This window comes from Solanum pennellii, chromosome 4 (genome assembly GCF_001406875.1).
Source record: "Solanum pennellii chromosome 4, SPENNV200".
Taxonomy (NCBI): Eukaryota; Viridiplantae; Streptophyta; class Magnoliopsida; order Solanales; family Solanaceae; genus Solanum; species Solanum pennellii.
In genome coordinates, this window is record NC_028640.1 from 75,484,949 (window position 1) to 75,498,769 (window position 13,821).

Here is a 13,821-nt window from a genome sequence, read left to right on the forward strand (position 1 = left end):
CCCCCCCCGGTTCATTTTATGTATCTTAGATTGACTGACCACAAAGTTGAAGGTGTGTATAACATACCAAAAGTACCTTATGAATCTTGTGGTCTTAAAATGGCATGTCATTCTTACAAAGGAGTGTCATTATGTGTAAAATAGGAATCTTAGATTTGACCAAGCGGGTCTAATTTAAGCTTCAAAATATCCAGGAGATGTTAAACGCTAATTTATTTTCATATTCATTTCCACAAACATGAGTTCAACAGACACATACACAAATGAAAGAATGCACCTCAAGTCCACAGAGCCAAATCAAAATAACCATATGTAGGCTAGATTTAATCATTACTCAACTTGTTTGTTGAGAAGCAACATACTAGTACACGGAACAAAAGAAAAACAGAGAACCATAATCAAGGAAGCAACAGGGGCAACAGCACCACACTTAGCCCAATTGCAATCAAATAATCGTACCAATTCAAGATACCGTTGTTTTTGGACCAAAAAAAAAAAAAGAAATGGTATCTTGAATTGGTACGATACCGTTGTGAAATGGCCATGCTGAGGAAATAGGGGGAAAATGCTTCTCAGTTCTCACTCACCTCATGTTGTACAGTCATAAGATATATGCCGTTTTTGTTCCTTACGTATTCAAGTGCCACATAGATTACTTTACGCTATTGCATCGTAGTAAGTAACTAAGACCAAATGAGTAAACAAATGTTTCGCATAGGATGGGAAAACAAACCTAAACAGATATGTCCATTGCTATAAATGTGAGGATGCAATGGAGCTGGATGGATAAAAACAACCTGTCAAGTCAAGAGATAAAATAAACTTTTAAAGAAGAAAATTACTATATCAAACAAGTAAACTAATATTTTGCATACCAAACATACGACAACAGAAATCAGACTCCCCATTGAAGTATTTAAAGCTGTTAAACCAACACAAAAACACACATATATATTAAAGTATTTCTATTAGTTTATTATAGTAATAAAGAATTCTCTCAAGTATTCCCTTTTTAAAATGAATGTTGCACTTCACCATACTGACAAAGCCTAGAAATTTCTTAATATAGTAACTGAAAATATCTACTGCTTATATCTTCAACCAAACAAAGTTTTGATCCTAAAATTAAGCTACAACAACAGCAAGACACAATTTTCTTCACAAATTATACTCAAAAAAACAGCAAAACTCACTTGAGGGGCTTCCATAGGGTAATGCTCAGGAAAATCAACCTGAAGCTGATACATCTCATTAGCATACAAAGTTCCTGGTGCCCCATTCACTTCAATGATCCATCTACCGCACAAAATCCAAACAATTCATGAAAAAAAAACCAGTAAAGATGAAATCTTTTTCCTTTTTCCAATCTACCCTTTTCTTGAAATTCAACACAAAAATCAATTTCATAGAAAAAAAAAATATATACCTTTGAAGATTATCAGTAACTTTATGTTTAAATCCAGCAGGAGGATTAACCTGCCATTCCATTAGCTCCTTTTGCAACCGATTACAAGCGATCTTGCTCAAAACCTACTACATTTCAACTCAATTAACAACCCCATTTTACCAAAACAAAAAAAAAGTTCATATAATTCATAAAAGATTCAGTTTTTTTTTAACAAATAGACATAAAAACAAACCTTGCGAGATGAAGCAGAAGGACTAGTCATGGTGTCGATGGGGTGTGAGTTCTTACAGAAGAGAAAAAGAAGGAAAAAGGAACTGGTCTGCGTAGAGTGAACGTCGAGTGAATCAATTTAAGTAAAAATTTATTTAGGGTATAAAATGTAAGTGATGAGAAATTTTAGGGGGTTGTTTTATAATTATGAAAAGTAATTGGGTTATTTTTGCAAATTAAAAAAGGAGATTTTGTTACAGAAATTGATCAAATCGGGTCAATGGGGTTTTTTCTGGTGAGATGGATATCACGTGAGTTTCACCGTTAGATTTGGACACGTGGAGAATGTTGTAGGAGGAGTCACGTGACAAAAGGTCCACGTGGGATTTTCGGAAAAAGTTTATTCGTTTATTGAAATGATAAAAAGTTTTGCATATTTTTTATTTTTTGAAGCATAAGATTTGGAAGAAAGAAAAAAGGATTTAGTCTAGATTTGTTATTTTTGTTTGATTCCATATATTTCACATTTTATCTTATATGTCATACAAAAAGTAAATATGAACTCAATTGCATACTAATTCGGCTTATTGGTTAACTGAATTGGATCTTATTAGTGAAACGAAGTTCTTAATTTAAAAAATTATCATGAGTTAATGATATTAAGGCGTTGATTGGTCTATTTTAATGTCAATTGTTATATGATTACTCAATCCAAAGCACCTCTATGAAGCAGAAAGCTCAGATAAATGTATGAACTCATTAATATTTATTTTTTATAAATCAAAAAATGACAATTAGGACATAACATTAATTAATTTCATCCGAGAGCACGAAACAGATCTTTTAAACGGCTTAAAACAACATAGGCCAACAAATCTTTATATCATATTATTGTTGAAAGAATTGATTTGGGCTTAAAATTTTGAAAACTAATTATATAAGAACTATATTTATTTGGATTTTGTATTTTAAAGAGTTATTGAAAAATAAAAATACATAGATTTTGAACTATTGAACGGAATAAAAGGGAAAATAAATAGGGTTTGTCAAAGTTATAAGGTCTCAGACCAAAAGAAAATAATTCATAAGGTCTTATAGTCGAGTAATATAAATAAAAATAAATTTGACCTTAAATGTGTGTGTAGTGTTATTTTTATCTTAAAATATGAAGAAGAAGAAAAGTCAAATTTCATAAAATTAGATAGCAAACCCGTTAACATTGGGCTTATCCCCAAAGCATATTGAGAAAATGAGCCCATTTATAAAGGAAGCCTAATTCATATTGGGCCAACCGCAGTTATTAACACAAATTGGGTCCAGCCCAAGAAGCAAAATACGCAGTAAATCTACCGCAGAAATGATGATTGATATACACAAATGTCGTCGTGCTATCTAAAAGGTCAATAATATTATTTTTTCTGAAAAAGACGAAGAATCATTTACTAAACAATCATCTCGAAAAAGGGATAACCTGAGAGAGTTTTTCAAAATGGTTCCTAATCTTGCTTTAATAGTATACTCTTTAACAATAATTTCAAGTTGCAAATGCAAAGCTTCTCTAATTATTATAATTTTTTTGTGAAAACACAAGTCTTTTTCTACTTTTATTATAATTTTTTGTGAAATATTCTTGAAGATGACCTCTTAATTGATAGGTCATATTCATGAAGAAAATATGAGGGCCTCCCAAATAATGCAAATTTATGCTTGCAAAATGACAAAATTTTAGAACCAACCACTCCTCAAACGTACTACACTTTTACAAATAGAAAAAAAAAAAACTAAGAAAATTACGGAGTAAATATATGCATTATTTTTCAATGTAAATTTTTTTATACAAATTAAAATTAATCATCAGACAATAAAGCAGATATCAAACATCTTTACCTAGAAAAGAAAAAAGAAGAACATAGATTAAACTCGAAACCCAATCATTGGGATGAAGATTAATTTCTTCTTTACTAAATAAATAAGTGAATTAATAATTTTTTGCTCTTTTTTCCCACTTGATATGTACATAAAATACACTAAACATGATCCTATCAAATCTATTACTAACTTGTTTTGATCTCAACTAATCTCTAAATCGTAATTAATAACTACTAATACCAATTAATTAATAGGTAATCAAACGTCACCAATTAGCAATATTAGGATTAAAAGAAGGCATAAAAATCCTTTGGCCGGTTGCTAATATATGCCTTGGATCAAACTCTAATTTTCTTTGTTGAAATCTTGTCCAATATTTTTCTCCAAAATGGTCCCTCCATTCTCTTTGATTGTCATAATGAGGCAAATATTGTTTCGCATTTATACTTTCATCCTCACAAAACTTCAATATTTCATAATTTTGATTACTTAGGTAATCCAACGTTTGTGTCTCATCACCACTCTCCAATGCTGACCTCAAAAACGCGACCAAGTAAAACACATCTTCTTCTGGTGTAACTACCGAACTTCTATCGTCCCATCTGAAATACGTAGAATTTTTCGTAAGCGATAAAATTGAATAAGTTTGTTGTATTAATTGGACTATATAGTACTAGAAGATAATTTTCGAATGTTACACAAGCCAAATAAAATTGGTCCCCTTAAGGAAGATCCTCCTGACAAGAAAATCTTGAATGTTTAATTTGGACCATTTCTAATTAATTGTTGGATTTATTTTGAAAAAAATTTAAAAAATAGTTCTAATTATCCTTGCTGGAAAATCATGCATGTGTGCCACGTGTTTAGCTTGACATGCCACTTATCATACAACAACAAAATTAAACCACTGACCACAAAGCATTGGAGTAAGATATCGAAACAGTCGAATTTTTCTTTAAAAAAGTTATAAGTATAAAAAAGTAAATATATGAAAAAATAAAGAAGTACAATAACCTTTTGTATATTACATAAATTAATAATATATGTTCTACCAAAAAAACTCGAATAAACCTCTAAATATATATTTAAAGCGCGCATTAATTAAATTTTCAACTCGATCCCTACTTTATTGACTTTGTCTTTATTCCTATATTGGATTCGTTCGTATTTACTATGGACAATTTTATTTTACTGTTTGTTTGGTAGCTAGAACAAAACAAAATTACAGCAAAACTCTGCACGAAAAAGTAGACACTTTTAAGCTATAGGGACCATTATTAACAAATGGACCATTATACTATACGAATGTTTGTTGAAAAATTTGATTCTTTTACGTATTTCGTAATTTTCGATAAAATTGAGAAAATTGGGTGAGATGTCTGATGAACATATAATCCAAATTTGTGAGTAGTATTCCATGACATGACATAGACATATCACTAGTTCTACAAAAGTTTGTGTCATGACTAATGATGATGAGTAAATTAATGGCACAACAAAAGTATATACGATATTGTATATTCATTATACATAAAATCATATACATAGTGTTTTAATTTGTTGCATGCATGCAGGACAATCAACGTAAGAGAGGTACATGACTGTACAAGTATATCATGTCAATACATATAACTGAGTGTTTTTTTACGATCAGATTAAGCTTTTAGATAATATAGTCATATACTTTAATTAGAAGAGACGAACATACATATTATCGTTGTATTTTACTATCATCATAATTTAACATGTTGCAAAAAATTACCTATATGAAAGAACAACCGCCATGCTTTAATTTTACTAGTTACGAGTGTGACTGAACAAGATAGTTTTGGTCTCATATTTATACTAAAAAAACTAATCAATTCATTAAGAATTCACTAGATTACTGTTTTTAATATTCAGAACTCATGAATCGAAAATCCTGAAACGATTTTTAAGGGTATAAGAGTAAATTTACAAGGGATGAGAACTTACTTGTTTTTGTTCATAGGGTATATGAGTATTGGACCACTAGTTTTGTTTCCCAAAATGCCCTTAAATACTCCTTTATCAAACTCAGCAATTCTTGATTTTGGTACAAATAAATTTAGCCATGGATGTGGCACTTCCCATAAACCTTTAGACCGGAGTTTTAACTCGGCCTTGTGAACCCGGTCCAAAAAATCCACGTAAGGAAGGTCCGTTGTGAACTCTGAAGCTGGAATATAATTTAATTTTTTCAATAATATTTCAATCTCCTGCATTTTCATTAAAAAAAAATATGAAATTAAATAATAAAATCAAAGTACAAAAAAAATGAACTTTTATCTTTATTTTAATGCAAACTCTAATTAAAAATTGAAAAAATTAACAGAATTATTAGACTCAAGGGAATAAATATTGGTGGGTGGTCACTAGATATAATTAAATAATCATATATTATAATAATATATAATACTAATATTTTTTTTTAGAAAAATAATTTCTATCTTAGGATCTGATAGATTATGGAAGATCTTCCATGTTTTCTTGTGCATGTTGTGTTCCATCTTTTTACGTAAAATTCTGTCATCAAATAAAATAATTATACTTTAAAAAAATATTTTGTTTTTAAAAAAATATATTGTTTTGGATATGTACCAAACAGGAATAACGACAGATAAGCTTTGTAGAATGTTCTTATTTTTCTAATGTCAGAAATTAATTAATTAAATAACATACCACATTTCTTAATCTTGCTAATCCAAGTCGTTTGGCTATCGACATGGAATAGATAATAATATTTCATAAAATTAGTTATCTCAAGCCTATTATTATAATACGAAATGATTTTTGGAAATAATAAATTAAATATTCATAATCAGATGCAAAATAAAATAATTTTATAGTACAAGTTATTAATATCTAAGAAGATTGAGTAGGTAAAATAAAAGAAGAAAAATAGGAGTCTAAGGTATAGTATCGCCACCTATTAGCAAAAATATTAATTGTATACTTTACAGGCTTTATTCGCACTAAACATGCATTAATCAGAGAGCTAATTAAAGTTAAAGTATATATAGCATCGATAGATCATCAACTTTATCCATCTTTTAATTTCAAATTAGTAATAGTGTGCATCATGTGTGAAGGAATCAACAAACTAATTAAACTAAAAAGAAAGACACTTTTTTTTTACTTAAGTAATCTATCAAGAAAACATAATAATGATGTAGCAACAATAGAATATATTTAGCAAAAATATGTATAACTTTTAATTGAGTTAAAGTTATATGCATATTTTAAACTTTTTATATGGAATAAAACGGATTATCTGTTACAGTGGATTAATACGATCCTAATCTTACACTTATAGTAGAGGTAAAATTTATTTTTGTGAAATTATACGAAGTATGTTGTCGGTGTTATTATAATTTTGATTAGAATATAGTGGGAACAAACCTGATCAATGGTATCAGCATTTGAAAGGTGATAATTTTTTGTGATTTCCAAGCAATATAAAACACCTCCTTCAGCTTTAAGAGAAGAAACTTTGACAGGGTTACTTGGTGAGAAAAATGAAGACCTCCAATTGTTTATTAACCCTTCATCAACTATAACAAATCCTTCAACATAATCAAATTTTTGTGAAGCTGGTTTTCCATGCAATGATATTAAATATTCTTGGTCATGTGTGAATGTTGAAAAATTTGAATATAGTACTCGAATCCACCTCACCTGTATACGTATTAAATAAACGAGTTTAACTTTTATACACTATAACAATAGCAGAACTGAATAGTAACTTAAAAAACTAAGATAGTTTAGAGAATTTGTCTCGTCGTGTATTGATAAAATCTTATGTTTTGACTATCACCCTATACAATTCTCTAAACAAAAATTATGATAACATAACTTTGTGGAAATTAAAAGTGATGTCAACATTAACAGTGCCGTAAAAACAACGGTTTTTTAAAATGAAGTTGGAAAAAGCTACATACAAAGGACCCATTTTTCATCTCATATGTCATGAATTATGCCACCTCCTTTCGTGTCTTTGTCCAAAAACTAATACTAAGAAGAAAAAATAATAAAAACCCCACCATGTAAAGTATAACAATAACAATATATTATTTTTATTAGTGACATTGTCAGTTCGAAAAGAGTGAGATGTATACGGATTTTATTTTAGTATAACGTATATTGAGAAAAAAAATTATATATATATATATTAATACCCTTTGAGGAGCTTGTTCAAGTGCAATTCTTGCTCTTGTTATGATCCCAAATTGTCCTAATCCACCAAGAACGGCTTGAAACAGCTCAGAATTTTCTTTTTCTGAACATGTCAATAGCTCACCCTTACCTGTTTTCAAACATATGTCACATCAATTATGATAAAATGGTACTAATTAACCATATAGTACTAATTTGTTTCCAATTTTATCTCAATAATTATGACAATGATCTTAACATAATTATTGGTACTTGCTAATTACAATGATTATACCATACCTTATAAGTAGTTAAGCTTAAAAACAAAACACCCCATGTGGTAGTACATCCACAATTTCGTGAAGTACGTACATAATTAACACAAAAATAAAGGTATTGTACCCATCTAAAAATATTACAAAACAAAATATTATCCTAACATCCCATGTTATTGTTCTAAAGTTACATATCTGGCAAACCACTTTCATTCATAACAAAATCTATTACGAAAAATAAATTCCGTATATACACTGACAATATAAAAAAAGTTAATCGTACCTGTAACAACATCGAGTTCATGAACATTGCTAATTTGAGGGCCATGATTAAAAGCTTGACCACTAATTCCAGCATTAGAGAGAGTACCACCCACGGTTAAGTACAAATAATCAGTCCATGATTTCGGTGCGAGACCATATTCTAATGTGGACGTCAACACATCAATCCATAATTCTCCGCCCCAAACATCAGCGTACATGAATTTCTCCGAAATAGTCAACATCTTATTTTTCAAGCCGCCGCTCATTTGAACCACAACGCCATTTCTCGTCATGGCTTGACCGTTTATCGAATGTCCATGACCTCTAGCCGACACGGTGAACCCACGAGCCGAGTCATACGCGGCCTTTACTAGCCTCGCTACATCCTCGGATGTAGCCGGGTGAAGAACCGCCATCGGCTCGGCTCTATACACTCCGCCAAAATCCACCGAAGCGGATTGTAAATCGGCTGGAGCTGCGCTGAGTTTACCATCGAGCCCGAGCCGTAAAAGGTCATTCGGGTTAAAAGTAAATCCCACGGTAACAATTAAGCGACATATCGCTAACGTTAACAATAATTTCGTAGCCATAATTGTAAAGAGTAAGGGTGTAAGTTGTTCGTGTATATAAAGAGACGGATTTAAAATTTGAAATAAATATCGCGACTCTTGGAAAAGGGAACAAAATCTTGTGGCAGGAAGAGAAGTACCAGGATCGTCAGCAGAAGCGTGGGACTAACGTAAGACAGATTACACTTTAAAGATTTACCAAAATCGAAAACATGCAAAAGATTCTCAAAAATCCTTTTTTTTTCTTAAGAGAAAATCATTTATAACGTCAAAAGATATTTGAAGGTGTAAGAAATGTTAATATTTTCAAAAAAAAAAAAAGTTTTATAGTAAAGTTTATGAGTTAATTTGAGATTTTGTCTATGATGTGAGATACAAGTTGGGTATTTATAGGACAAAAAAATAGAGAACAGAGGAAAGTGAAGATGGGAAGAGAATAGTCACGTGCGAGGATGAGGCCTGACACGAGTGAACTTTGATGGGCCCGGGTTTTAATGGGGCCCATTAAGGGATACGGAGGATCTCTGTGGGGACACATACAAGGAAACCTTCACGTGGGCGGAAGGACTGGTTCGACGGGGTCCGTTCTTTTGTTTTTCCGACGAATTAAACGAGGCGGAAATTTAGATAGTCTTAAATCTCAAGTTCGAAATATTATATATGTTTTTTCATCGGGCTTGTCGTATAGGCATTGTTTACTATGATTTACCTCTTCTATATATATAAGCGCAAAGGCTAAAGATCGCAATTTCTTGTTATATCTTTTTAAAGGCAAATGACATAAATATATATTTTTAATATAAAATTAATGACTCTTATAAGTTTATAGTTATAGAAATTCTACAATAATATAATTGCTGATACATTTATCAGATGCGCGAGATATATTAATGTTAAATAAGATACATTATATTTTATACATGATACACTAATCTGATGTACATTTTATACATGATACACTAATTTGATGCGCGAGATACATTGATCTGATGTACGAAATACATTAATCAGATACGCGAGATACATTAATTTAATACGCGAAATATATTAATCAAATGTGCAAAAATGAAAGATTATGTAATTTGTAAAACTAATAGGGGATATTAATAATAAAAAAATGAGAGATGAAACTTTTGTCATTTTTTTCTTTTTTAATGTCTAAATGATGTTCATAAGGTAATATATTAATAAAATATTGAGGATTATTGGTGCTAGGCAATAATAGCCTAGAGTTGCATTATAGTATTTGGAACTAATTAATAGTAAGAAATTAGACCTCCATTTAATAAATTAATAAATACTTATTGATTAGTGTCTATCTTCCCTGAACTGAAGGAAGAATTATTAAGTTAATGATGATTGATGAACATATGGATTGAATTAATAAAGCTATAAAACACACGAAGGAAATCTAAGCATTGATTATGGATCTGTCTTACTAATTTAATTGCTTAATCAGGTTAAAAATTAGAAACTAGTGGTGCCTAATTGTTGCTTTTAATATTGCTACTAATTAAGTTAAAAATATAATTACGAAAAGACTCAATTAAACAGAATTATTTAGCTTTGTCGCATTCCTATTGGTGGATGGATGGCTACCATGTTCATACGGAAAGATCAATTTTTACAAATTTAATATATATAGATATAATTATGAACTTCTTTTATTATTTCACCTGATATATATATTGAATTTAAATTTAAATACAATATCATACTTAAAGGCTTAAATTCAAAATATCTAATTACAGATAAATAAATATTTATTACTATACCACAATTCTGATTATTGTTTATATATCGTATATATAAGTACTTTAAAATATTTATCTTACCAAATATCATCAAAAAACAATTAAGTGGGAGAAGAACGACTATGAAGTATTAAATTTGAGTTTTGGAGAAAAAAATATTATACGATTTTCTCTTGTAACACCATAATTATCAACAACAACAACAAAAAAAAAAAGTAGTTATGTATGAACAGTAGAAGAACTTGTTGAGTACGTATTAGATTGAGTCTACGTCTTCAATAGTTGGCTATTGTTAGATTTCAAATAATTGACCAACTACAATATTTGTGACAATAATTAGGTCCACTTGTTGAGATATATAGTATATATATGTATAATAATTAATGTATACATACTTTGACTGCTTAATTATTAACGTGTCCTACCTTCTAAGCCATACTTTTGTTATAATTAAGCTCGTATACTATCGATTCAAAAGTTTAACTTATATATAATGATATAATAAATAACTTTTACACTAAATATAATAACATGTTAAATAACTTTTACATTATGAAATTATTTCACTCGATATAGACAAACTTATCAGTAATAACATAGTTTTTTATAACATTATACTACATTATTTAAGTAACAAGTAATTTTAAGATTACAAAATTTATTTTTTATATAAATATATGATTATATACAACATATGGTGTTAGTACATATATCTAGTTAATTGACCCCTCCCCCCACGCCACCCTAAACCAAAAAAAAAAAAACAAAAAAAACAAGAGCACCTAAAAAAAATCACTAAAAGATTTTCCAAATTTCATGAGTTGCCTAAAGTATATTGACCAAAACCTAAGAGGACTTTTAAGTTTTCTTCCAAATATATGTGTATATATATACAATAAAAAAAAGAACTTGTTATAGACGCAAGTGGATACAATTAGATATGGCTCTTTCCAAAATACCTACTAAGTTAGGTTTTGTGGACTTCAACATAAATGTGCTATAATCAATATGTATGAGTCTCTTTCTTTCTCTTTTATTTTGTTTGGCATTAGATGTCGATATCAATATTGATGTCTGACTAATAAATTTAAATTTAAGTATTACAAGATTCATTTTTAGAGGTGATGCTCTTAGCTAACATCCACCCAATGCCAAAGTATGTGATTATCAATAAATGTATTACGTATATATCGTTTTAAATATAAATTTCTGGACCCATTTTTTATTTATCAGTTTCTGACGATCACGTGCGTTGCAGGTGTATCACGTGTGAATCAAAGACCAAATTCTAAGAATAGTATGTAGAATTATTAATGTGAATCCTTGGCCCATCTTGAATTTATTATTTCAACTACTTGTTTCTGTTTGTTAGTAAAGAAAATGATGTAACTTCATTGTTTCTTTTAGTTCCTCCATAACCACCACAAATTTGTTTCTTAATTAGTCTTTGTCAATAGAAGACTTTGATAAACATTTATAGGTCCTAATATTCAGATTGTTAAATTAATCAAGTCTTATTAGAACATAATTAATATTCAGATGATTAATCAAGTATGATTAGAACACAATTAACGACAGCACATATAGTGGCTAATTAATTTGATGTAAGTACATTGAACATATGTAATGTTTCATGTTCTGGAGTAACAAACATAAAGGACATAACAAAACATTAGTCTTAATCCAAATTATACGTCTTGACTTGATCGACGATTAAAATTAATTAATTTGACTAAATCAAATGGTGAATGACCAAGACGTTTCATTCCAGATATAAGATCTAAGCAAAAATTATTGAATTTGTATCTAATATAAGGCCAACATGTTTTTTTTTTTTAAAAAAATTATCTTTTATTAAATAATGTTAAAGGGAAGTGGGAAGTGATTAGTTAATATTATAATTATTTAATCTTGTTTATAAATACGTTGATACTCATTTACTAGTCCTGACGTACATTCCAGGTAAGATTTTAATGAATTATTTTTGGTTAATTATTATTTAAATAATTAAATCAATGTCACATACAAAATTAGGTAATTTTTAATTTCATTCTTACATAGGCATCTTGCTATTTGCTAATATCCAATTAATGTCTATGTCATCATATAAATGATTCGTTACCAATATTATGCCCTGAAATTAAAAAAGATACCAAAATAAAATCTGATTAAAAATAGAAGAAAATCTAAGGATTTTGACCCCTTTGATGGATAATTCAAGTTGAAGATTATGACAGTTATTGTGTATTTTTTAGCATAATTATCTATCATCATTTGTATTTTAACTATAAATTATACATCTAGCTAGTCATATAGGTGTATGTAGTGTGGGGGGAAAAAAGGGTCATATAGGTTTTGTCTATTTTTTCATTTATTGCTATTAGAATAAAGTTTTTTAAGCTTTCATAATCAAGTTATACTTTTAATAATATTATTATCATTATCCAACTCAGCATTATATATCGTTCGGAAGAAATCCTCATGTAAATTCATCTTGTTTTTAGTGGAAAACACACTAAGTGAACAAATTAAGGAATCGAGTAAGAATATATTCTAAAACTCTAAAAATTAAACGTGGAAAATGATTCATCAGAGTAATAATGGAATGATTTGTAGCATATAGATAAACTTTATAATCTTACACGATTAATAACCAAATAAGGAATAAGACAAGAATCTACTCTAGAACTCTAAAATTATAAGTGGAAAATGATTCATCAAAGTGATAATGAAACAATTCATGTCATATAAACCAATTTTACATACTATTATAGTTAAGATTATTTTTAAAAAATAGATAAATATAAACGAGTTCAATAATTATTGTTTAAATTTTAACAAAAGCAATTTCCCAAAAAAGTATATTTTAAAAAGAGGGTAGGGGTGCACATAATAACCGTTTGGAAAGAAATTCAAGAAATTAGTGCACCCTTTAAAAAAAAACCTAATAAATTATAATAACAAAAAATATTTCCCATGAAAGAGGCAACAATAGAAAAAAAAAAGATTAAATTATTTGACCATATTTATGAATTATGATGTTTGCAATATCTTCCAAGTGGACTTATGTTTACGTAAAGTTTTTTTTATTTTATTTTTGTCAATATAGTCTAAAATACTAGTGATGGGGTTAATGTTTAGGATAGACATAAAATTCTAATGCATTAATTTAGGAAACAAATCTAAATAGTATAATAAGATAATTTACAGCCAATTGGAGCATTTTAAAATTGGGGAGGATCAATTCTAGGGCCCAATAATTGATATGAAAGAATAAATTCAATTAAAAAATAAACTTA

General features: G+C 29.0%; 2 protein-coding genes across 3 annotated transcripts in view; both read right to left on the reverse strand.

Annotated features, from left to right (window-relative positions):
* LOC107015904 (probable ubiquitin-conjugating enzyme E2 16) overlaps positions 1-1,772 on the reverse strand; it is a 4,028-nt gene extending 2,256 nt beyond the window's left edge. Inside the window, exons 1-4 of one of the 2 annotated variants that reach the window (XM_015216332.2) lie at positions 1,641-1,772; positions 1,427-1,530; positions 1,194-1,296; positions 734-797 (exon numbers count right to left, since the gene is read on the reverse strand). In XM_015216332.2, the coding sequence (XP_015071818.1) occupies positions 734-797; positions 1,194-1,296; positions 1,427-1,530; positions 1,641-1,670 (301 nt within the window). In that variant the 5' untranslated portion in view covers positions 1,671-1,772. Of the gene's footprint in view, positions 1-733; positions 798-1,193; positions 1,297-1,426; positions 1,534-1,640 lie in introns of both variants that reach the window. The other variant, XM_027916019.1, reaches the window with a different exon arrangement.
* A 1,760-nt stretch (positions 1,773-3,532) lies between these two features.
* Positions 3,533-9,133, reverse strand: LOC107016001 (cytokinin dehydrogenase 5). Its single transcript, XM_015216471.2, has 5 exons — positions 8,219-9,133; positions 7,684-7,811; positions 6,908-7,183; positions 5,462-5,724; positions 3,533-4,089 (listed from the first exon to the last, which is right to left on the reverse strand). Exons 1-5 carry the CDS (start codon positions 8,787-8,789, stop codon positions 3,753-3,755), a joined length of 1,575 nt encoding a protein of 524 aa, XP_015071957.1. The 5' UTR covers positions 8,790-9,133; the 3' UTR covers positions 3,533-3,752.
* Positions 9,134-13,821: the final 4,688 nt, after the last annotated feature.